At 46.9% G+C, this 21,088-nt stretch overlaps 6 protein-coding genes across 6 annotated transcripts; 3 read left to right on the top strand and 3 right to left on the bottom strand.

Moving 5' to 3' along the window:
* Positions 1 to 279: 279 nt before the first annotated feature.
* On the top strand, positions 280 to 2,841 carry N7495_001318 (dynamin-like GTPase vpsA; the record flags this gene model as incomplete). The annotated part of the gene is made up of 8 exons (XM_057203988.1): positions 280 to 305; positions 360 to 429; positions 509 to 603; positions 703 to 1,444; positions 1,511 to 2,152; positions 2,218 to 2,476; positions 2,532 to 2,616; positions 2,673 to 2,841. The coding sequence occupies 8 exons, from the start codon at positions 280 to 282 to the stop codon at positions 2,839 to 2,841; spliced, it is 2,088 nt and encodes a 695-aa protein (XP_057068061.1).
* A 2,556-nt stretch (positions 2,842 to 5,397) lies between these two features.
* Positions 5,398 to 6,054, top strand: N7495_001317 (uncharacterized protein; the record flags this gene model as incomplete). Its single annotated transcript, XM_057203987.1, has 1 exon — positions 5,398 to 6,054. One exon carries the CDS (start codon positions 5,398 to 5,400, stop codon positions 6,052 to 6,054), a length of 657 nt encoding a protein of 218 aa, XP_057068060.1.
* A 304-nt stretch (positions 6,055 to 6,358) lies between these two features.
* On the bottom strand, positions 6,359 to 8,629 carry N7495_001316 (MCM DNA helicase complex subunit MCM5; the record flags this gene model as incomplete). The annotated part of the gene is made up of 3 exons (XM_057203986.1): positions 6,359 to 8,254; positions 8,303 to 8,429; positions 8,493 to 8,629. 3 exons carry the CDS (start codon positions 8,627 to 8,629, stop codon positions 6,359 to 6,361), a joined length of 2,160 nt encoding a protein of 719 aa, XP_057068059.1.
* A 1,060-nt stretch (positions 8,630 to 9,689) lies between these two features.
* N7495_001315 (vacuolar protein sorting-associated protein 54) lies at positions 9,690 to 13,097 on the top strand (the record flags this gene model as incomplete). The annotated part of the gene is made up of 3 exons (XM_057203985.1): positions 9,690 to 9,915; positions 9,975 to 12,828; positions 12,884 to 13,097. The coding sequence occupies 3 exons, from the start codon at positions 9,690 to 9,692 to the stop codon at positions 13,095 to 13,097; spliced, it is 3,294 nt and encodes a 1,097-aa protein (XP_057068058.1).
* Positions 13,098 to 13,646: 549 nt separating this feature from the next.
* N7495_001314 (cytochrome P450) lies at positions 13,647 to 15,343 on the bottom strand (the record flags this gene model as incomplete). The annotated part of the gene is made up of 4 exons (XM_057203984.1): positions 13,647 to 13,803; positions 13,862 to 14,034; positions 14,085 to 15,188; positions 15,275 to 15,343. 4 exons carry the CDS (start codon positions 15,341 to 15,343, stop codon positions 13,647 to 13,649), a joined length of 1,503 nt encoding a protein of 500 aa, XP_057068057.1.
* A 1,728-nt stretch (positions 15,344 to 17,071) lies between these two features.
* On the bottom strand, positions 17,072 to 19,517 carry N7495_001313 (protein phosphatase 2A regulatory subunit RTS1; the record flags this gene model as incomplete). The annotated part of the gene is made up of 6 exons (XM_057203983.1): positions 17,072 to 17,113; positions 17,290 to 17,617; positions 17,676 to 17,974; positions 18,031 to 18,984; positions 19,049 to 19,375; positions 19,494 to 19,517. The coding sequence occupies 6 exons, from the start codon at positions 19,515 to 19,517 to the stop codon at positions 17,072 to 17,074; spliced, it is 1,974 nt and encodes a 657-aa protein (XP_057068056.1).
* Between the last annotated feature and the right edge of the window lie 1,571 nt (positions 19,518 to 21,088).

The following is a 21,088-nucleotide window of genomic DNA, read 5'->3' as shown; positions in this document are numbered from 1 at the left end:
ATATTAGAGCGACTATAATTCGGTAACTTAGGTAGATAATTGAAGTTAGGTCCCAACGATGTGATATAAATCAGGCGGCAGAGATACTATAGCTGCTGGGCCTTGGAACTGATTGGGGCCCGGTCCGCCACTCATCACCGCCTTGGTTCACCAACAAACAGTCTTCAACGACTACATCTCTCGTGACACGTATATTCTCGAAGCTTTCTTTTTCCTTTCGCCTCATTTTTTATTTAGTTTTAGAAAGTCCTTTGGCTTAGTGTCTAACCATTGCTAATCATGGCAAGCCCGACTTCTGGCTACTCGTGCGTAGCCCCCTGTCCCCTCACTCCGATACGGCCAAGCTAACTCATGCGCAGCATAAACGTTAATGACCCAAGCTTGATCTCGCTGGTCAACAAGCTGCAGGATGTCTTCTCCACAGTTGGTGTAAGTCTATTTCAACTCACTTCTATATGGCTTGATTCTGAACACCCCTCTGTCGACTGACACCGCTATCTGAATCTAGGTGCACAACCCTATTGACTTACCACAAATTGTCGTCGTCGGATCGCAGTCCAGTGGAAAGAGTTCAGTGCTAGAGAACATTGTCGGTCGTGATTTGTACGCGCCCCTTTTCCTTTATAACTCTTGCACTGCTGGTCACTCCATTGTGGTGGGGTGCCGTTGTCAACAATTGCTAACCTATGTTCTCATATGAAGCTTGCCCCGTGGATCAGGAATTGTTACCAGACGACCTCTTATTTTGCAGTTGATCAACAAGACTCCTAGCCCCCAAACGAACGGCGAGAAGAAGCTGGATACAACGGACAGCGAGTCGAACGTCGACGAGTATGGCGAATTCCTGCACATCCCCGGCCAGAAGTTCCATGACTTCAACAAGATTCGTGACGAGATTGTTCGTGAAACAGAGAGCAAAGTCGGCCGCAATGCCGGAATCTCGCCTGCTCCGATCAACCTGCGCATCTACTCGCCGAACGTTCTCACCCTGACACTAGTTGATCTTCCCGGTCTGACCAAGGTACCCGTTGGAGACCAGCCTAAGGATATTGAGCGCCAAATTAGAGATATGGTGCTCAAATATATCAGCAAGCCCAACGCTATTATCCTGGCAGTGACATCTGCTAACCAGGATTTGGCCAACTCGGATGGTCTGAAGATGGCACGTGAGGTGGATCCCGAGGGACAGCGCACCATCGGTGTGTTGAGTAAGGTTGATCTGATGGACGAGGGCACCGACGTTGTAGACATTCTTGCTGGGCGAATCATTCCTCTGCGCCTCGGTTACGTGCCGGTTGTCAACCGTGGTCAACGTGACATTGAGAACAAGAAGCCCATCGCTGCCGCTCTGGAGAACGAGAAGAACTTCTTCGAGAATCACAAGGCCTACCGGAACAAGGCATCTTACTGCGGAACACCCTACCTGGCTCGCAAGCTCAACTTGGTATGTCTCGGTGCATGGCAATTATCAATCAGAGCAAAGAACTAAACCTAATACTTCCTATTCTAGATCCTGATGATGCACATCAAACAAACTCTCCCCGATATCAAGGCCCGCATTTCCGCCTCCCTCCAGAAGTACACACAAGAGCTTGCTCAGCTTGGCGATTCGATTCTTGGAAACAGCGCCAGCGTCATTCTCAATATCATTACGGAATTCAGCAATGAGTATCGTACTGTCTTGGAAGGAAACAACCAGGAGCTATCCAGCATCGAATTATCGGGTGGTGCTCGTATCAGCTTCGTGTTCCACGAGCTCTACTCAAATGGCATCAAGGCTGTTGATCCTTTCGACATCGTGAAAGACATTGACATTCGCACTATCCTTTACAATTCCTCCGGTTCATCCCCTGCGCTGTTCGTCGGCACAACTGCCTTTGAGTTGATTGTCAAGCAACAGATCAAGCGCTTGGAAGATCCTAGTATGAAGTGTATTGCTTTGGTTTACGATGAGCTGGTGCGCATCTTGAGCCAGCTTCTGAACAAGCAGCTTTTCCGCCGGTACCCCATGCTGAAGGAGAAGTTCCACGCCGTGGTTGTCGCTTTCTTCAAAAAATGCATGGACCCCAGCAACAAATTGGTGAAGGATCTTATCAACATGGAGGCAACCTATATCAACACCGGTCATCCCGATTTCCTCAACGGCCACCGCGTAAGTGTCGCTAAATAATCTTATGATGTACCCAAAATCATAACTCAAGCTAACTACCTGCGCAGGCAATGACTCTTGTCAACGAGCGCTCACAAGCATCTAAGCCCACACAGGTAGATCCCAAGACCGGCAAACCTCTGCCAGCCCGTTCCCAGAGCCCATCTCTGGATACAACCGGCGAAGCTACCAACGGTAGTGGATTCTTCGGCAGCTTCTGGGCTACAAAGAACAAGAAGAAGATGGCTGCTATGGAGGCCCCCCCACCAACTCTGAAGGCCTCTGCCAGCTTGTCTGAACGTGAATCCCAGGAGGTGGAAGTCATCAGTCAGTATCCACGAGCAAGTTTCGTCCGACTACCGTTTACTAACCTTTGCCATAGAGCTCCTCATTACCTCTTACTTCAACATCGTTAAGCGGACAATGATCGATATGGTCCCCAAGGCTGTCATGTATACCCTGGTTCAGTACGTATCCTTATTATTACCCGAACCGCCTTCAGAAAGCTAACCCTTCTCTTTAGATTTACCAAGGACTCAATGCAGTCAGAACTCATGGAGCAAATGTACCGCAACAACGAGTTGGATGAGTTGCTAAAGGAGAGCGACTACACTACTCGCCGGCGGAAGGAATGCCAGCAGATGGTCGAGAGTCTGGGTCGTGCCAGCGAGATTGTTGCCCAAGTCCAGTAAAGGAAAACAGATGGTCTTCACGAAGCGCGACCGGAGTCGTCAGATACATGTCCTGTCCAGTCCATCTCCTTCCCCCTCCCCATCTCTCCTCCCTTGAAAGCTCTGCTGCCCATTGGTAATTGGGTTTTTAAGCAACCTGGAGTTTCTTGAGAGATCGGGTCTTGCCATTTGCCGTATCTTGGAGGATGTCTTTCTTTTGTTCTGCTGATTCCGAATTTGAAAGCTTTATACCGTTTTTGTCTGTCGTTCCTGAATTTCGCTTTTGGCTTTTCCAGGTGATGACCGTATCAACTAATGATTCTCTTTTGTTTTGTGCCTGCTCAACGATCTAGAAAATTATGTTCACGCTTCTTATGTTACCTCCCGGGCTATACCCATCAATGATACTTACTGGTCCGAATTGGGAATTTAGTTTCCCCTAGTAATTCCCATACTTTCGTACCTTGTCCTCCAGAGCTGTTTTAACTCCTTCATATGCAATTGACTCTAGCAGATATTAAATACCATTGAAAGGTTTGGTGTGAGTAATTAGATCGTAATATCTATCGTTCCTGATTATGATGTAAAGTAAATCACATACGACCCGTGATTACATACAACCCGTGAATTAGACCCACTTTTATTTCATCTTTTACATTATTTATCCCATAACTCCATTAAATTCAATAAAACTATGTAAATAAACTATTGAATCGGGCGCTATGGACACGTCTCTCTCCTATGCCCGGTTTCCCGACATATCCCACACCTACGTGGCCGATGGCCTGGTTGAGAAGAAGCCGGGGTTTGGTGTTGGTTTACACCATCACTATTTTCAACACCATTAATTGACGCGTCGATAAGCTGTTGTGCTTCATGGAGCGCAAGACCACCTTCAATAGCCATTCGGCGGTTAGGGCGTGCCTTTCTTTTTCTTCTCTTTTATGTTGGCTTTGCGAAGAGCGGCGATTTCCTGAGCTTGTATTGCCACATGTTGGTGTATAGCTACTGCGCCTTTCAAGAACTGGTCTAAGATCTGCTTTGTTTGTGTAGATGGCGATCGTGACACTGTAAGTAATAGAGATTTATGTTGGCGACGTATATCCTTCTGTGACATTGGTGTCTTTGGAGTATAGTTCTGGCTAGAGTCGCTGCCCCGGGATGGTGGTGGTGGTGGTGGTGGTGGTGTTGGTGTACGAAGCGAGATAGTAAGCTTTGAAAGCCCCCTTTCTGGATCAAATGGTGTAATTCCAGTAGCAGCGAACGCATTAGATGCAGATATAATAGCCTCTTCGCGCGCGATAGGGTAAATAGCTAGGAAATCTCTCTTATCGATAGAGTTGAATCCTAGCTCCATTTGAGAGCTAACTAGCCGGCCATATGATCTCTTTAAAATGGCGAAACAGCCTACATCGAGAGGCTGTAAAAGATGGGATGAATGCGGCGGCATAAATATTGGTATAATGTTGTTCTGTTGGCATGCCTGGTCAAAATCAGGCGTAAGGTGGCTACCATGGCCATCTAGAATCAATAGCCTATATCGCCCCTTCGTACGTGTTATGGTAGAGGGGATGAATAGCTTTTGTAGCCAACGAAGGCCTATTTGGTCTGATGTCCAGCCATTAGGGCTTACTTCAAAGCGCGTATCAGGTGGTAATCGACATCGTGAAACCAACGTTGCATCATGTTTTTGCCCTTGAATATGATACATAGTGGAGGCGCCCAGCCAGTTGAATTTAGACATTCAATAGCCGTAACCCATTCGCGATTCCCGGGTTGTATCTTCTCTCGTCGGCCATAATAGCTAGCTCTAGTAACGATTTTGGCAGTAGCGGTTTGTCCCATCGCGAAACCAGTTTCATCAAAGTTGTAAATGTCGTCTTCATGAATCCCATTATCGCGAATAGTCTTTTCAACTAAGATAAACCAATCGCGAAGAATCTTAGGGTCTTCTTGTTTTGCGCGCTCAAAATTGTAACGTTTTGAATAGCGAGTTTCGATTTCAGGTGTACGCTTGATGAAGTTTGAAACCCAATTTCGTCCGATTATAAGAGGTGGGTCGATTCCGCGGTCGGCGAGTAGAATATTGGCGATTTGAGCGACATAATGAGGTCTAGGGGCAGATCCACGGTCATATAAAGAGAAAATCCATTTGAGAAAAGTTTTCTCTTCAGATTCAGTCAATTTATGGCCATTTGCGCGCTTCTCGACGCGATATTTAACACCAGATAGGCGATCGTGGAGGGTTGAGCGGGGTACATTAAAGGTAGATGCAGCTTGGGTTGTATTGGTAATTTCGCCATTATTTATAGCTTTAATAGCTAATAAGATCCTACCCTCCTATTCAACCCGTTTCTGAGCTATTTGAGCATTCTTAGGTGGCATGGTGGGTGGTTGAAAAAGTAAGACACGTAAATGACGCGTTAAAAAAAATGAAATTCACGGGTCGTATGTAATCACGGGTCGTATGTGATTTACTTTAGCGGTTATCATTGGACCCTTAAAATGGGGTCCGTTAAAAGCGGTAGGAATTTCCACGGGACAAGTCTTCTATATCCTACTCCAGCTCCAGAGTCCATGGCAACATTCTCCTTTGGAGCTCAGCTCTACAGAGCAGTATCCATAGCAGTCCTTTCATTATGGGCAACAACCGCCCTAGGCTTCACGGCCCTCGACGTCCTAAACACGAACAATAACCTCGTCTCCCCAGTCGCCTCAATCAGTCTTCTCACCTACCTAATCTGCCGCATCCTCGTATATACTCAAGGCCAAAATGACTCAATCGCACACCTTCTAACAGCACCCCGCCGTTCCCGCGGCGAGGCACTCGCCATGCTCCTGTTCTGCGGAACCTGGCTGTACGAACTAGTCTACAAGGCTATGCTGATGTTCTTCCTTACTCTCTTCGGCGGAATCATGGCTACGGCTATCTCTAACGATAATTTCGAGTCTGAGTCTGGGTCGGAATCGGAGTTTGCAGCCGAATCCTTTGCTTCGGACTCGGATATGGCTGGGTCTGCTTTGGCTGAGATTGATCAGTTCAAGGAGAGCGCCGGGGTGGATCCGGTTGAGATCTTTAAGCGGATCCCTCCTAAGTTATTGGTTTACTTTGCTATTATTATCTGGGTTAACTTTGGAACAATGAGTCTTTATGTTTTGAGGCTTTCGTGGAGGTCTGTTAAGGTTGTTTTGGGTACACCTCCAGCTTCGAATTCTGTCTCCGAGAAGCAATAGTTGATTACATGAAAACGAGCCCCGGAGCTTTAGCAGAATTTTGGAAGAAGAAGTCAAAGGATCATAGACAGTTATCAGCATGGACTTTTATGTAGAGAATTACAAGATTCCAATGTTGTACAGAATAAAAAATGTGTTTAGATGTAAGAAGTTACCTACGCCGAGGCCTGATATTAATACCCCAAACTCCCACTCAAAACTCCAATGCAATCCTGGACGAATATGAAAACAAAAGAGAAGGTATCATCCATCACGTACAGTAGGTATATAGTAAACGGGTCAAAAGAGAAGAAAATCGCAACATTCACCTGGCGTCTCGATAAATCTGCGATCCACCAGAGCGGATTTGAATTGTTCCTCTCCGCTGTAGGACCATGAGAGCTCTGTTCAGAGCTTGCTCACTGTATTGTTTGGCATCTACAAAGTCACGCTTCAGGGTTGCAAGACTGGTGCTCCATCCAATTGGCAGGCGCTTCTTGAGCTCGTCCTCAACCTTGCTCGCTTCTTCCATAACCTCCTTGCCACCTTGGTTTTCGCCCTTGGTGATGGCATCCATGGTGGAGGCCAAGAAGAGTCGGATGGCCTCATCAACGTGAGCTTCAGTAGCAATTGGAGAAAGCGAAAGCTTAGCCAGGGACTCTGTGATACGGATAATGGCTTCCAGCTGACGCACTGTGATGGGAATCGAGGATCGGTGGTTGGCTTCGATCTCAGCTCGGTGCACTTGCTTTCGAATTGAGACAAAATGGGAGGAGAGCTTCTCGGCAGCCTCGGGGGAGAGACGGGGCGCACAGCGGCTACGGCAGTAACTAATATACCGCTTCATCTGCTCAACTGGGATTTCGGCCTCGACCTGCTCCTCAACACCACGACCACCCATGTGCACACCCATGACGTGGCGAGCAATTCTCTCATCACGACCACGCTCGTGCTCATCACGAACGATGAAGATCATGTCGAAACGGGACAGAATGGTGGTCTGGAAGTCGATGTTCTCGCCAGGGGTCTTCAAGTCGTCATATCTACCAAACACCGGGTTGGCAGCGGCCAGGACGGATGTTCGGGAATTGAGGATAGTCGTGATACCAGCCTTGGCAATAGAAATGGTCTGTTGCTCCATGGCTTCGTGAATAGCTACTCGATCTTCATCACGCATCTTGTCGAACTCATCGATACAGACAACACCTCCATCGGCAAGAACCATGGCACCACCTTCCAAGTAGAATTCACGGGTAGTGTGATCTCGCTGAACAGAGGCTGTCAAACCCGCAGCTGAAGAACCCTTACCGGAGGTGTAGATAGCAATAGGGGCAGCCTTTTCAACAAACTTCAACAATTGGGACTTGGCAGTACCCGGGTCACCAAGCATGAGCACATTAATGTCACCACGAAGCTTCATGCCATCAGGCAAAATCTTCTTTGAGCCACCCATAAGGAGACAAACGATGGCCTTTTTGATATCGACGTTTCCATAGATGGACGGGGCGATGCTGCGAGCGAGGGCATCGTAAAGGTCAGGGCGACGGCTCAGTTCCAGGAATTCCTGCTCCTCTTCTTCGGAAAAGACGGAATTTCCCTTGGCAGTCTGGTCTACGTCGCTATTGAGACCAACTGCGCGCAAGTATGGATTACGGATGGCGACCGCTGCATCCTTCTTGCCACCCTTGGCTTGATAGATGGAAAAAATTCCCATCACAGTGCAGCGAGATCCAGGAACCACTCGGTTAGCCAGATAACGATCGGCAGAAATCAAGACGTGTCGGGGCAGTTCACCAACAGGGACTTGATCAGGGGCCTCCTGCAGCTTGAGAACCTGCTGGTCAACAAATTGACATTTTTCATGGTGAATAACGTATGGGTCAAGAGGACAGCTTTCACCAGACTGATCACTGGGATCCTTAGGGCGAGCACAGGTTCGTGGGAGAGTGACGCCAGAAAAGCCGCCATCGACGATGATATTTTCACCATGGTCGCAACTCTTGCAGCGAATGTGGATCACGGTCGACTTTGATGAGATCGTCGAGGCACCAATGACAATTCCAGGAATTCGGACGAGGTGAGAGATGTTGGTGGCATTGAGGTCACGAATGGAGATATGTGAGGCCGACGAGTGAAGAAGGAGCTGGTGTGAGGGAAGTTTGATGTCCCGTTGGCCAGGATAGACGATTCGTTCGGTGCAACTCTTCAGCGCTAACTCAAACTAATGTATGTTAGAAGTTGTCGAGGAAGAAGAGAGAATTGCACGCACCAAAGGAATGAGATCGGCAGGCTCGGTGGTGAGCTTGTGAGCCAGTTCTTCATTATATGAAATTAAGTGGGCGATATCGATATCGCAGTAGTACTGCTTCACAAGGACATTCTGTCGCAATTGATCTCTTTTGAGTTTCCATCATCAGTAAACGAGCCTAGCCCATGGAAATATTTGAGTGAGACCGAACCGATAGATGAAAGCATTATCCAGTTGGAATTCGAGTACGAAGTCCTTCAATTTGTTTTGAATAGCAACGCGAGACTCTTCAGCGCCATTAGTGCTGGGCGCAAGAACGCTGAGTGTGTATGGTGTGCGTCGATCCATGGTGTTGGTGGAGTGGACGAGGGAGTTTGGTGGAGGGGAACGAAGAAGAAGGAGAACTTTAACAGTGGGTTTCTTTCCACGCGCTACGCGTCACGCGTAAAGTGGTATGCCATTTATTTAAGGCACAGATGTCCGTAATGCATTAAGGCATCAAGGCATCAAGGCCAGTATTAACTAAACCCAATTTTGAATCTTTGATGTAAATATTTATAGTTAGATGGATGAATCCTCAAAATTGCATGCTTTTATTTTAACAAAATTAATAAATAAGGAGAGGGCTTCTTCGTTTTAGTCCGAAAATGCAAGAATAGTATGCAAGAGATGCAGGCCCGGAGTTATCTATGAAGGCAAAGTAGCAGGAATAACCTTGACATATTTATAACTAACTAGTTAACTATCTCAATACGATTATTAGAGCGGCTCCTAAATCTTCTCTTGACAGAATAGTACATACGACAATAGGGTGTGGAGAACAGTAGGCATATGCATATTAATTATTATGGGCGAATGCAATATGACCAGTGCAAAAGCTCGATGTTATTCAAAAATTAATCAAGGAGTAGGAGGATATTTCGACAGCAATCCTTATTATACAAGAGCGCGTTAACACTTTGTGCGAAGTATGATTGTCGAGTATACTAAAGCGAGGGAAAAAGAAGAGAGCCGTGGATTGGAAACGAGAGCAAAGAGTACATTCAAGGGCAAAGGAGGTAAAACATCAAGATGATAATAAATGGACTTTACAATCTGGCTATAGATACAGGGCGGTAAATGTGGCGGTAAGTATGGCGGTAAGTCTTCATTTGGCGCTTTTCCCGATTAGATGCCTACGCATGGCGTTAAGAAACAATGCCACGCCATCACGTTCAAGCATCTTACACCCTAGGACAATCTTGGAATAAAAGCTCGGAGCTGATCACGCAGTCCTGTGTGCCGAAACCTCTATCGAGTTGTGAGCTCTGAAAAGAGTTGTTGATCTGTCATGATCAGATAAACCCGAGCTTCTCCAACAATCTACACTAGGTGGTTGGCGCATCCCCGCCGTGCGGATTTGGACAAAATGGCGCCAGGTAGTCCGCGCAAGTCAATTGACAGTCTAGCATCTGGTGCATCAACACCATCTATCTCACACTTTTCAGCTTCAGCTTCGCAGCTTGAGTCTCCCCGAATTCCCTCTCAACGGTACCCCCTGAGGAGGGGATCCACGGCGAGCTCAATTGTGAGCATTGGAGGAGTCCTAGATACCGCACAGCACCATGGATCTATTGCAGAATCTGGGAACAATGGTTCGTGTGTCATGAGTCCCTTGAAAACAAATGGATTATTGACTTTACGCCATTTGTAGCGATCTCGACTCTCCTTCAACCACCAATCGTTCGTACCGGCCTTACCCCCCATACTGCTGTGTCGTCCACTGGATACAAACCTCCATCATCCCGCGATATCCCACCAGTGACCCTGACCAACATTACCCACGTGGATGCAAAGCAATTTCAGTCCTACATCTCGCAAGTCGGTGCCCTCTACGATGTGTTCCAGCAAGCCAAGGACAGCACGAGGGAGGAGAGCCAAGCGCCCTCGGAAGCCAAATCACCCAAGCCAGAGGATATGGAGTCCCTGATGCCATGGAGCCCCGAGCGAAGATCTTCAGTCATGTCAACCAGTTCACGGCCAACTTCGCCATATGATCCCCGAGGTCGTCGACCCTCTGGTTTCCGTGGCCGTGGTCCTGCCGTAACGCCACTTTCCACAATCCCACCTGTTTATTTTGAAGAAGACTTTCACCTTGAAAACCCAAGGACCTTTGACGTGATATCAGAAAAATCGGAGGTTGTCCGACCGCCGAGGCCGCCAGTGAAGGATGATGAGAATACCATTACAGTTGCAACGGAGCCACTTAACACAAGAAGAAAGGCATTGGCATCAAATGCGATTCTTCAGGAGAAGCTTTCATGGTATATGGATACTGTTGAGATTCATCTCATCTCATCTATCTCGACTGCCTCCAAATCATTCTTCACGGCATTGGGCTCTTTGCGAGAGTTACATGCCGAGGCTGCTGATTCAGTAAAACGCATACAGGTCCTCCGCCGTGACTTACAAAAAATTGACAAGGAGATGGCGCTAGGCGGCCTCAAAATTGTCAACTTGCGAAGACGAAGAGAGAATGTACGGATGCTGGCCGCTGCAGTGGCCCAACTACGTGATGTAGTCGATTCTGTATCTCGCTGCGAAGAGCTAGTCGAACAAGGAAACATTGAGGTCGCTTCAGACGAACTTGAAGAAGTAGAGAAACTAATGAGCGGCAAGAAAACATCCAGTCGCCCCGCCGAAGAGAACGAAGGCGATATCCCGCGCCAGGCTATTGATCTCCGAGGACTCAAGGCCCTCCAGGGAGCATCGGACGACCTTTCACAGCTGAAAGAACGAATCGGGATGGGTTATGAAACACGTTTTCTCAATGATCTACTGGGAGATCTACGTGATCACGTTCAAAGTGTTTCTGCCAGTGTAACTTTAGCCCGCTGGGGATCTTCCTTTATGCGACAGCGTGGTGGTCAACGCCCTGCATCGATGGTTTCTCCATCGTATATGACGTTTGATAATAAACTACGGACTCAATTGGAAGCGCAGCTCAACGGGTTGGCAAGAGCCCACTTCACAACCCCTGCAGCAACATCATTTAAGACTGCTGTCTTGCGAGAGATGAAAGGCCTTATCCGAAAGCATTTACCTAGCTCCAGCGATGACGATAATGAGTCCATGGTCTCAATTTCTACACATGGTGGGCCCCAACGGAGCCAACAAGAGAAGTCAACGCTTCTTGCCCGTAATCTTCGTGCACTTGACTCGGCTGACGCTTACGCGATGCTTGCCAGTGTCTATACTGGCATCAGTGAATGTCTGCGTCGATTAAGTGTTCAGGTCAAAATCCTTCTGGATATAGCAAGCGGTCTTGGAAACCATCATGCGGTAGGCATTAAATCCCCACCTCGAAGTCCAAACCCGCAGAGCTTGGACAAGGCTATGGAAAGTATACAATCAGCATCTGCTATGGCCCAGGACGAGATTTTGCAGGTCCTAGACATGTCTAGCCTTCTTGGTCAAGCTGTAGACATTGCCCAGTCTCAAATCACGAAGGTTCTGAAGGTTCGATCGGAGCAGACAGCACAACTCTCAAAGGAGGACTTCTTGAAGTATTTCACCCTCAATCGTCTCTTTGCCGACGAGTGTGAGGCAATTTCCGGACGCGGTGGTACTGCTCTGAAGACACTTGTTGGTAACCAAATTCGGGACTTCATCACTCGCTTTGGTGAGTCTCAACGACACCTCATTGTTAAGGTCATGGATGCGGATCGTTGGGATGCCCGGGACTTCGGTGATTCTGAAGTCACAACTCTCACCCGGATTCTGGATGCAAGCACCAAAGACATCGACGCATGGGTGGAGGTTTCCAAAATTTGGCTGCCAAATAGCGAGAATGATCAGAGCAAATCTTCAGCGGCAGCAGAAGGTGTTGCCGCCAACGGATCTGGCAAGGAGAAGGTTCGCAGCGCTGTGATCGACGAGCAAAAATACATTTTGCCAGACTCAGCTTTGGCCACCATGCGCAGTATTGAGGAATTTGAATTCCTCATGGCGAATATGCCCAGTGTGATCCAGGATATTGCGTCTCAGCTGCTGGAAGTCCTGAAGCTTTTCAACTCTCGCTCTTCACAGCTGATTCTTGGTGCTGGTGCCACGCGCAGTGCAGGCCTAAAAAATATTACCACCAAGCATCTTGCACTTTCATCACAAGCACTCAGCTTTATCAGTGCTTTGGTGCCTTATGTGCGAGAATTTGTCCGGCGCCATGGACAAGGGAACCAAATCATGGGAGAATTTGACAAAGTCAAGCGATTGTGCCAGGAACATCAAAGTGGTATCCACGAGAAACTGGTAGATATCATGAGTTCACGCTCATCAACTCATATCAACGCTATGAAGAAGATCGACTGGGATGCGGATGGCCCTACCGCCGTTCATTCCTACATGGAGACTTTAGCTAAGGAAACCGGCACTCTCCATAGAGTGCTCAGCAAGCATCTACCCGACATGACTGTTGATATGATCATGATTCCTGTATTCAAAAATTACCGAAACCAATGGGTGAAAGCCTTTGATGAGGCGAATGTTGAGTCAGAGGCTGGAAAAATGCGGTAGGTTCTGATCTGAATAATTGCATATATCCCTGTGGTATTAACGATTCTTTAGGATGAAAAATGACATAGAGCATTTCCGAACCAAGCTGAGCAAGATCGAGGGTGCAGACGATCTGGGCAAGAAGCTACTCGACCTTGTACAAGCAAAGCACATCACTGTTATTGAAGCTACACCTACACCTGCAACTACACCCCCAGCTACAACTGCAACCGAGTCTGAGTCCACAAGTGAGACTGCAACTCAAAACTCAAATGAAGCAGAGTGAAGTCCCCGAAGACGGACTCAATTCCTGCAAGCTGTGACAAACTTTTCTTTCTCCCCTGCCTTGGTACATTCATACACAATGCCAACCTCTTACCTGTCAATTACACCTATAATCCTTTTCTCGTTTTGCATAATGCCCAGGTGGTGATTTGTTATTAATTCTCAAGCTGTACAGAAGCGGCATTGTCGTTTTCTTTCCACGCTTCTATCACATAGGACGACTAGTCGCACTCATAGAAAGAAATAGCCTGGTGTTTCCCGTGCATGATTGAAATAGAACTTGATAATATCCGTAAGAGCTGTACAACTTTGCAAATGTTCCAAGATGTCTTTAGCTTAATAGCAGAATCAGAAAATGGTCGACACTTCTCATATTAATCGTATATCAATTTTCATATCTCATAATGCTCCCAATGTCTCATGCAATCCCTTTACAATCAATCCCACATTGAAGTGGAATATTTCAGTGTTCTTCAAGGGTTCGCATATGGGATCTGATTTCGGAAATGTTAGGTTTGTATAAGTTCTGTCCCGCTCACAAAATTGGATGTCAATGCTGGGCCTCCGACAATTTAACCATCAAAGGAGGCTTCTCCCAGATATGGAATGATCTTTGGATATTCCAGCCAGATGAAGCCTCATCCAGGGTCATATCGAAGCTCCATAAAAGTTTGGCAGCAATAAGCCGAATTTCCGCATAAGCAAGGCTAGAAAGATGCAAAGGTTAGCTAGAGATCCCTGAGATCTTTGGAACCATATACTCACTTCTTTCCAAGACAGTTCCGCGGCCCGAGGGAGAAGGGTTGGAGTGCACTCCGACAATCAGACTCGAAGCGCTCATCTCTATTATCCAGCCACCTTTCAGGAATGAACGAGTCTGCTTCGGCGAAATGGTCTTTTGAGTGGTAGGTAGAGTAGTGAGCTCCAGCTACGGTGACCTAGTTCAAATTAGACTGTTTCAAGCGTCATGAAAAAGGACATTACATACACCTTCTGGAATAAAATGCCCATCAATCAAGGCGCCCCCTTGCGGTACAATCCGTGAAAGAAATCCCGGAATAGGTGGATAAATTCGCAGGCTTTCTTCAAGGGCAGCATTGAGGTAAGTGAGCTGACTCACGCTTTGGAAAGTTATCTCGTCCTTTGATTTGAATGCGCTGATCTCGTCGACTAGTTTTTGATAAGTCGTGGGGTTGGCCAAGATGTGAAAGGTGAATCCGGAGAGCAGAGTAGCAGTCGTTTCACTGCCAGCAAGTATTAAGACCCCAGCATTCGCTTTCATCTCCCGCTCAGTCATAGACCGGTCACCAGTATATTGGAGAATGTAACTCATGAAATCTGGCCGACTAGTCTTGGTCGCCAGACGACGAGCAACCTTCTCCGCACTCATATTAAAGTGATTCGTTCGCGTTTGGATCAATTTTTTCGAGATAAACTGCTTCAGGATGGGTGCAAGCAAAGGATACATTGCAAGTGGCCTCTGTATCATGGCCGCCTTTGAACTTGTGAAGGTTGTCTTAACCCACGGATGATAAAGCTTATCCCGCAGGCAGTCGAAGGGCTCGCCAAAGGCCAAGTCTCCAATTATGTCGAATGTGGTGAAATTGTACCATTGAGTCATATCTACTGTTTCCCTAGACGCGGCTATCTCTCCCTTCAATCGGTCAACTAGTAAATCAGCATAGGACTGGATCAGGCCTTCCTGTTCTCTTAGTGCCTTTTCGGAAAAGCAATGGGAGAGAAGTCTTCTTTCTCTAGAGTGGTCTGCATCATTGGCATTGATAAGGGTCGGTCCGGTTGGACCAACCAGATAGAGCTTGGGGTCTTTTGCAAACGACAAATCTCCCGATTTGCGGTGGCCGTAGATATCTTTCCAACCCTGAACACTGCGATATATGAGCGTTGAGGGACCAGTTCGCACAACATCCCCATATGTATCATGAAGATCCTTGAGCTTGTAATGATATTGACCCGTCGACGTCCAGTATATACTTAGGAGGTCTGTGCATACGGCAAGTTTTGGACCTGGAAATTTTGACAGAGGGCTGAGATATATGTTATAGAACAGCGTGCATACTAGGTAGGTCACCAACTTCAATACTTGTTAGTTAAGTGCACCCGAAAGAGCCTTCCAGCCTTGGAAGGTTGGAACATAGCATGATAAAGGGAAGTACTCACAGCAAAAACAGGAAGATAGAGGAACGGAACGACATCAAAAGTCTCGTCTGCAAGCGCCCAAGACACCATAATGAGGATGCACAGTCAAAAAGGTTCCAGAGAGGATTGGAGTATTAAATGGAACCAGCCAGATATACTTAAATAGTCTAGTCTAGCCCACAATAAGGGCCGGTTATGCATCCCTGGGCCCTAAGTGTGGTATTGATCGACAACATGATGACCGATGTGGTATTGCGTTACACAGCGATTTCTTTTATTTCACCAAGTTAGTTGGGATCTGCAGTCTTGTGAAACTTGGGAAACAGTCTCAAAATGCCCGAATAAAGGGATTTTAGCAGAGTTTCATGCAGAATGTAAGGAGCGGTATATATTTACTCAATACCGAGACTTTATGCAGAGGTTATATATGCACTTTGCATTTAGGCAGGTTTTACTGCCAGGTATGCACTGAAGGTAGGGCACCGTACTCCAAGGGTGTCAGTTTTGGTCTAGCTTACATCGTTCAAATCGACATCGAAACTTCAAAGCTTATATCCATGAATTGTTTACTTCTTGCCTAGCTTCGTATCAATGTATGATGACCAGCAAGCCCAGTTGATTCTATGGTGGGATGTGAATCAAATTGATGAATGCACATGTGCCTAAGTTTTGAATTTGAAAGTGCGTTAGACATTGGAACAGTTCATAGTTGGAATGGTTATGAATGGATGTACAGAGCTGGGCACATCCATGTATGTGTGCATCACTACTCGATAATTTACCTATGTCTACAATAGCCCTCCAAAAAGGGCCAGTGCCAGGTTTTACTATGTAGATCTTGAACAATCCCCGCTTTTCTAGATACTTACCCAGGTCCCTATCTATATACCTAGGTAGCCCTAAGACTTCTTAGCTCTATGAGATATAGTTCAGAAAAGTGCACAGAAAAGTAATTGTGCAGCTTTCTTTACCGATAACCAAGGAAACATATGCAGGGAATCCTGTTAGAACTCGGTAACACTGTCCATGTGTCCCATTGGAGGCTTTGATCATTTGTATATATCCACATTCCAGAATAGATAGGTGAACTGACGCTAGCTAGCCTGTTAGCATATGACCTAGTTATACACAAATTGTCTGAGGTCCAGGCCTTGACGTCTGAAGGATAACTATCTACCTGGGTACCTTACCCTAAGGATGAAAGTCAACTTTTGGTCGATGAGCTATCTCGCCATTTTACAGGATCACACCAAGGGGATATGATATCATGTCTCGAAATTGGTCTAGAACGAAAACTGGCAGTACATGGAAAAGCCATCGACCCTAGAGATCGTTGGATTAAAACGCCATTCACACCTATTTTCCATACCCGAACATAGTTCTAAGACGGAGTCCCAACTTGAAAGGCCCGCGATCACGACCTTTTGTGGAAGCCGATCACAGGAGTGGAAATATCAAAAAAAGAAATCCATGTACACAAAAAATTGGGAAAGAAGATGGAAGAGGTAGAGGACGCAAACGGGAAAAGTAGAGTAGAGGGAGAGGGACCGTGGAAAAGGAAGTGGTAGGGGAAGTGAAAAGGGCATAAATCCGGGCGAATTAAAAGAGGAAGAAATAAATCAGAAACACAAAAGAAAACATCATCGCAGGCCCGATATTCGCTATGTCATTGGTTGCAGAAAAACAGCAGAAGTCACCCCATCCAGCCCCATAACCGAGGGAAATCATTTGGTAGAATTGCTTCGATGCACGATCTGTACATTGATCGCACTGGTACCACTGCTGGCCGAACGTCGTCGTGCACGGATATCAGTACCGCTACCGCTGCCACTTCGTCGTCTGCGGCCACTGCGCAAGGAACTAACACGTCGTGTCTGGAGCAAAACGGACGTTTCCAAATTAGAATCACGCTGGCTGTAAAATGGTGGACATGGGCTTAGTAAAAAGGCAAAAAGAATAATACACGAGGGTAGACAACGGGGCATTTTCGAAAATCAAAAGCTCAATCTGAGCTACAAGACATGCGAGAAACTTACAGATGTGGGAGTTCCCTCTCTAGAAGGTTGTTCTTTGGTCACCTCTTCATCCTGTAGCTTCAAGGTATTCAATCGCTTTTGACTCTCATTAGTCAGAACTTCCACCTCGTCAATTGGCTCCGGCACGCTAACGTTGGAGGAAAGCGAAGGTAGAGCAGCACCTCTCTTCGCTCGTTGCTCCAGTAGGTCCCAGCGTTCCTGTCGGAATTTCTCGCGCTCGTCAGCACTGTTTTGGTGCTCAGTGTATTCATGGGAGCAATCATCGAACAGCTGTGGGTTAATTTCCATGAACATCTTCATGGCATTGTACACCATGCTATGAATGGTCCTATAGTGGAAAAATTTGTCAAAACGAGTTGAGCTCTGCAGGCGTCTTTTAGACCTACCGGTTCCAGTGTCCCTTGGAGTTCTCATAGAGCGGAGCGAACATAATAGGAAGGATTGTCTCCACGTTGTCGCTAACCAGGTTGCAAAAGTACTCGTTATTCCAAAAGTAAAGAGCGCGTTCGGCAACCTGGAAATGTGGGCTGGCAACGGACTTGGCTAACTGGCTAAACAAAGGCTCCTGCACCTTGGCGAACTCGGCCGGGTCCATGACTTCAAAAATATCTTCGACCTCGTTGAGGTACATGACTTCTTTGGTGCTATTGGTCTTGGGCCAGTATCGAAGCAGTCCCAGAACAACCTATATCTCGTCATTAGCGTATATTCTTGGGGCGAAAAAGAAATTGATATCCATACATCTTCTGTCAGCGAAGAGTCCTTTTCCAAGAACTGAACAATGCAGTAGGCCAGCTGCGGGTGATACATGCTCAAGCTTTTCACCTTGTGCATGGGAAGTAGAACTCGGGTCAAGAAAAGCTTATGCTCTTCCTTGAGCGGAAGTGCGAAACCGTTGATAATAGATCCCAGGATCTCAAGCAATTCAGCGATTCCGTTATGTCGCTCTGTTTCATACATGAACTGGAAGAAGACGTTGTTAATGGATCGTCGGATGTATGAGCGCAGATTCAAGAATTTGCCGTAGATACGGTGCAGGGTTGTCTTGAGGAAATCGCGTTCCCGGGGATCTTCTGAATCAAACAGATCCAATAACTGAAGCACAAATTGATGATCGATGTATGCCTTGGCGATGTTGGTGTTGAAATCCTGGCTCTCAATGAAGCGCAAAAAGAACTCATAAACAACCTGGATATGCGGCCAAGCTACCTCCAAAACGGGCTCATCTTCCTCCGGGTCAAAAGCCTCGCCTTGGGGTGCCAGAGGAGGGGGAATAGGTCGGAACAGATTCTTGGCAAACATCTCCACGACACGAGGATACATTGGCTCTGTAATGACGGCCCGATTGTTGGCAACGTAATCCAAAAGCTCATGGAGAGCCAGCCTTTTGATTTCCTTAGATTTCATATCTGCCGATGGGTCGCTGAAGTCGAAAATGATGTTACACTGGTCGATCTTCTGCATGAACAGTTCTTGACGTCGGTTCGGAGCCACTTCGTGGAATCCCGCCAGCTTCTCAAGCTCTCGCTGGCGCTGATCGGAAATATCAAAGCGCGACGAATGCTGACGCTTGGGGGTTCTGATTCCTTCTGAGAGATCTTTCGGAGTGGTCTGAAGGCGGTCGAAAACATGAGACTTTCTGGGTGGAGCCAGCTCGCCGGGCATCGTCTCGGGGGCACCGGGGGGAGGAACATGCTGTGAAAAGACATGCGTCAGCCAATGCACAATGCCTATCGCCGCATAATGTATGAAAACTTACTGGAGCACTGGGACTGATGATCACACTGGGAGCCCCTGACTGTCCTATTCTTGTGGGCGTTCCTAGGCCATTGCTCACAGATTGACCAGCCTGGGGTGTGAGTTGTTGTGCAGGTGCACCAGGGATACCCGAAGTTCCGGCAGGAGAAGCATCCTCAGGTGATCTGCCTCGCGCATCATTCAAAGATGTTGTGGACGAAGTCGGGGTGGATTGATTCGGAGATACGGACTGCTGTGAAGATTGAATGCCGACCTGCTGGGAAGACGAGTTGGAGTCTTTCTTCTTGGACGACTTGTTGCCGTCCTTGGCCCGCGACAACTGCTCGTGCTAAAAATTAAAAACCTCAGCTTCTATGAGAGCAAAGGGAGCCTGCCACTTGCATGTGAGGGAGTAGGGGGAGGGGGGTAGGTCGGAGCGGCGGTGCAAGGCACAGGAGGAAACTCACCACTCGCTGTCTAAATCCCTTCATTTTGGCACCTTCTTGGACAACCGCATGTACTCCGCTCGGGTTCTCGGTCCTTGTGCAGCAAGGCGCTGCACTTCAGCCAGAGCGAATCAGATGGGGCCACAAGGATGTATTGAAATAGACCTAGCAGGAGATAGTTGTAAGCATATGTTCACAAATACCTTTTTCGTCACGAAGATGTATCATGAAATTATGGAGGATTTTGAAATGGAATCCTTCAAATGGTACAGTCAAGTCTCAAATGGTGCCCAGTCCAAATGGGCTAAAGCGGGCACTGTCGCCGCACGCGCACGGGACAAGACAAGAATAATGAGGGGGAAAGAACCAGTATACAAAAGCAAAGAGATAGCTGATGACAAGACGTACCTCCTATGACTAGAGATGGGACAATTGACGTGCAAAGGATAAGGAGGACAGTTCGGGAAGCGCAGAGGTTAGATTAGGGTGGGCGTGCTAGGTCCGCTCAGAGGATCTCCGTGTCGCTTAGTGGAGCGGGAGGGGTTGAAAGTACTGGATCAACGTGATTGCAGCGGGCAAGTTGAAAGGATGGATGTGATGGAAAATCGCAATAGCGTAAATAGATGATTGATTGTATTCGAGAATTCTGGTGGGGGTGGAAGTGGGAAGAGGAAGAGGAAGTGGGTTGTTGTTGTGTTGAAGGAAAAGGCGGGTGGGTTCTCCTGTAATGATGATGGAGAGTTGAACTATACGTCTTCTTCACCATCAGTGGAGCTATATCTTCAATGATAATTCATGCTTAACTACAATATATATTTGGAGATTTTGTATTGAATTTAAATTGACTTGGAGTAATGATTAATTTTCTTTTTTATCGACGCCAGAATTTAGTTATGCGTCGCTTGGTTATGTCATCACGTGAGCGTCAGGGGTACCACTACTAAAAAATTGTTCTAATGTACTTTCGATACTTCATATTACTACCGAACATTCATAGCTTCTAATCTGGGATTCTTTGGATAGAAAATTGCTCATATTCTCTTGGACCTTGGGATACCTCTAACTCACTCCTCGCTTGATACTGTATTCCGTATTTCCAAGGTTGAGTAGAAATATACCTGTACTCTGTAGTACTTTTTCAAACCCTACAACAGGTGAGTCTTCACAAGTATTCAAATGTTAAGAGCAACAGATGTTGAAGATATTTCAGGGGCAATTGAAGATTTTGTCCTACCTAATTAAGGTAGATAAGGTCATAAACTCGCTGAAGAAGGCTACATAGGTACATAAAACGTTCTCCCATCCGCTTAGTAAGCATATCTGAAGGAAATTCGGAGTTGGAAGTAGAAGTCGAAGAATGCCTTGAATGGTCGTCAGTGGCATTGCTGACAAGGGCGGCTCTTTAAAGCCGAGATTACACACGAAAAAAATAGTTAAACACACCTGCTAAGTTTTTCGCAAAGTTCATCCAGTGAACACAGATAGCTTTGTCTCATCAACCGTCGTCACGACTCGACAAAATTCTCTACATCTGCAACACGCCAAAGCCTTGGAGGCTACTTCTCATCTGATCCTTGATCAAGTCTTGAATCTACTCAAACTACATTCCTGATCAT

The sequence above is a fragment of the Penicillium taxi genome (genome assembly GCF_028828555.1).
Source record: "Penicillium taxi strain IBT 34144 chromosome Unknown utg000001l_segment0_segment0, whole genome shotgun sequence".
In the NCBI taxonomy this organism is placed as follows: domain Eukaryota; kingdom Fungi; phylum Ascomycota; class Eurotiomycetes; order Eurotiales; family Aspergillaceae; genus Penicillium; species Penicillium taxi.
Note: the sequence above shows the minus strand (reverse complement) of the source record. Positions and strands in the feature narration are given on the sequence as shown.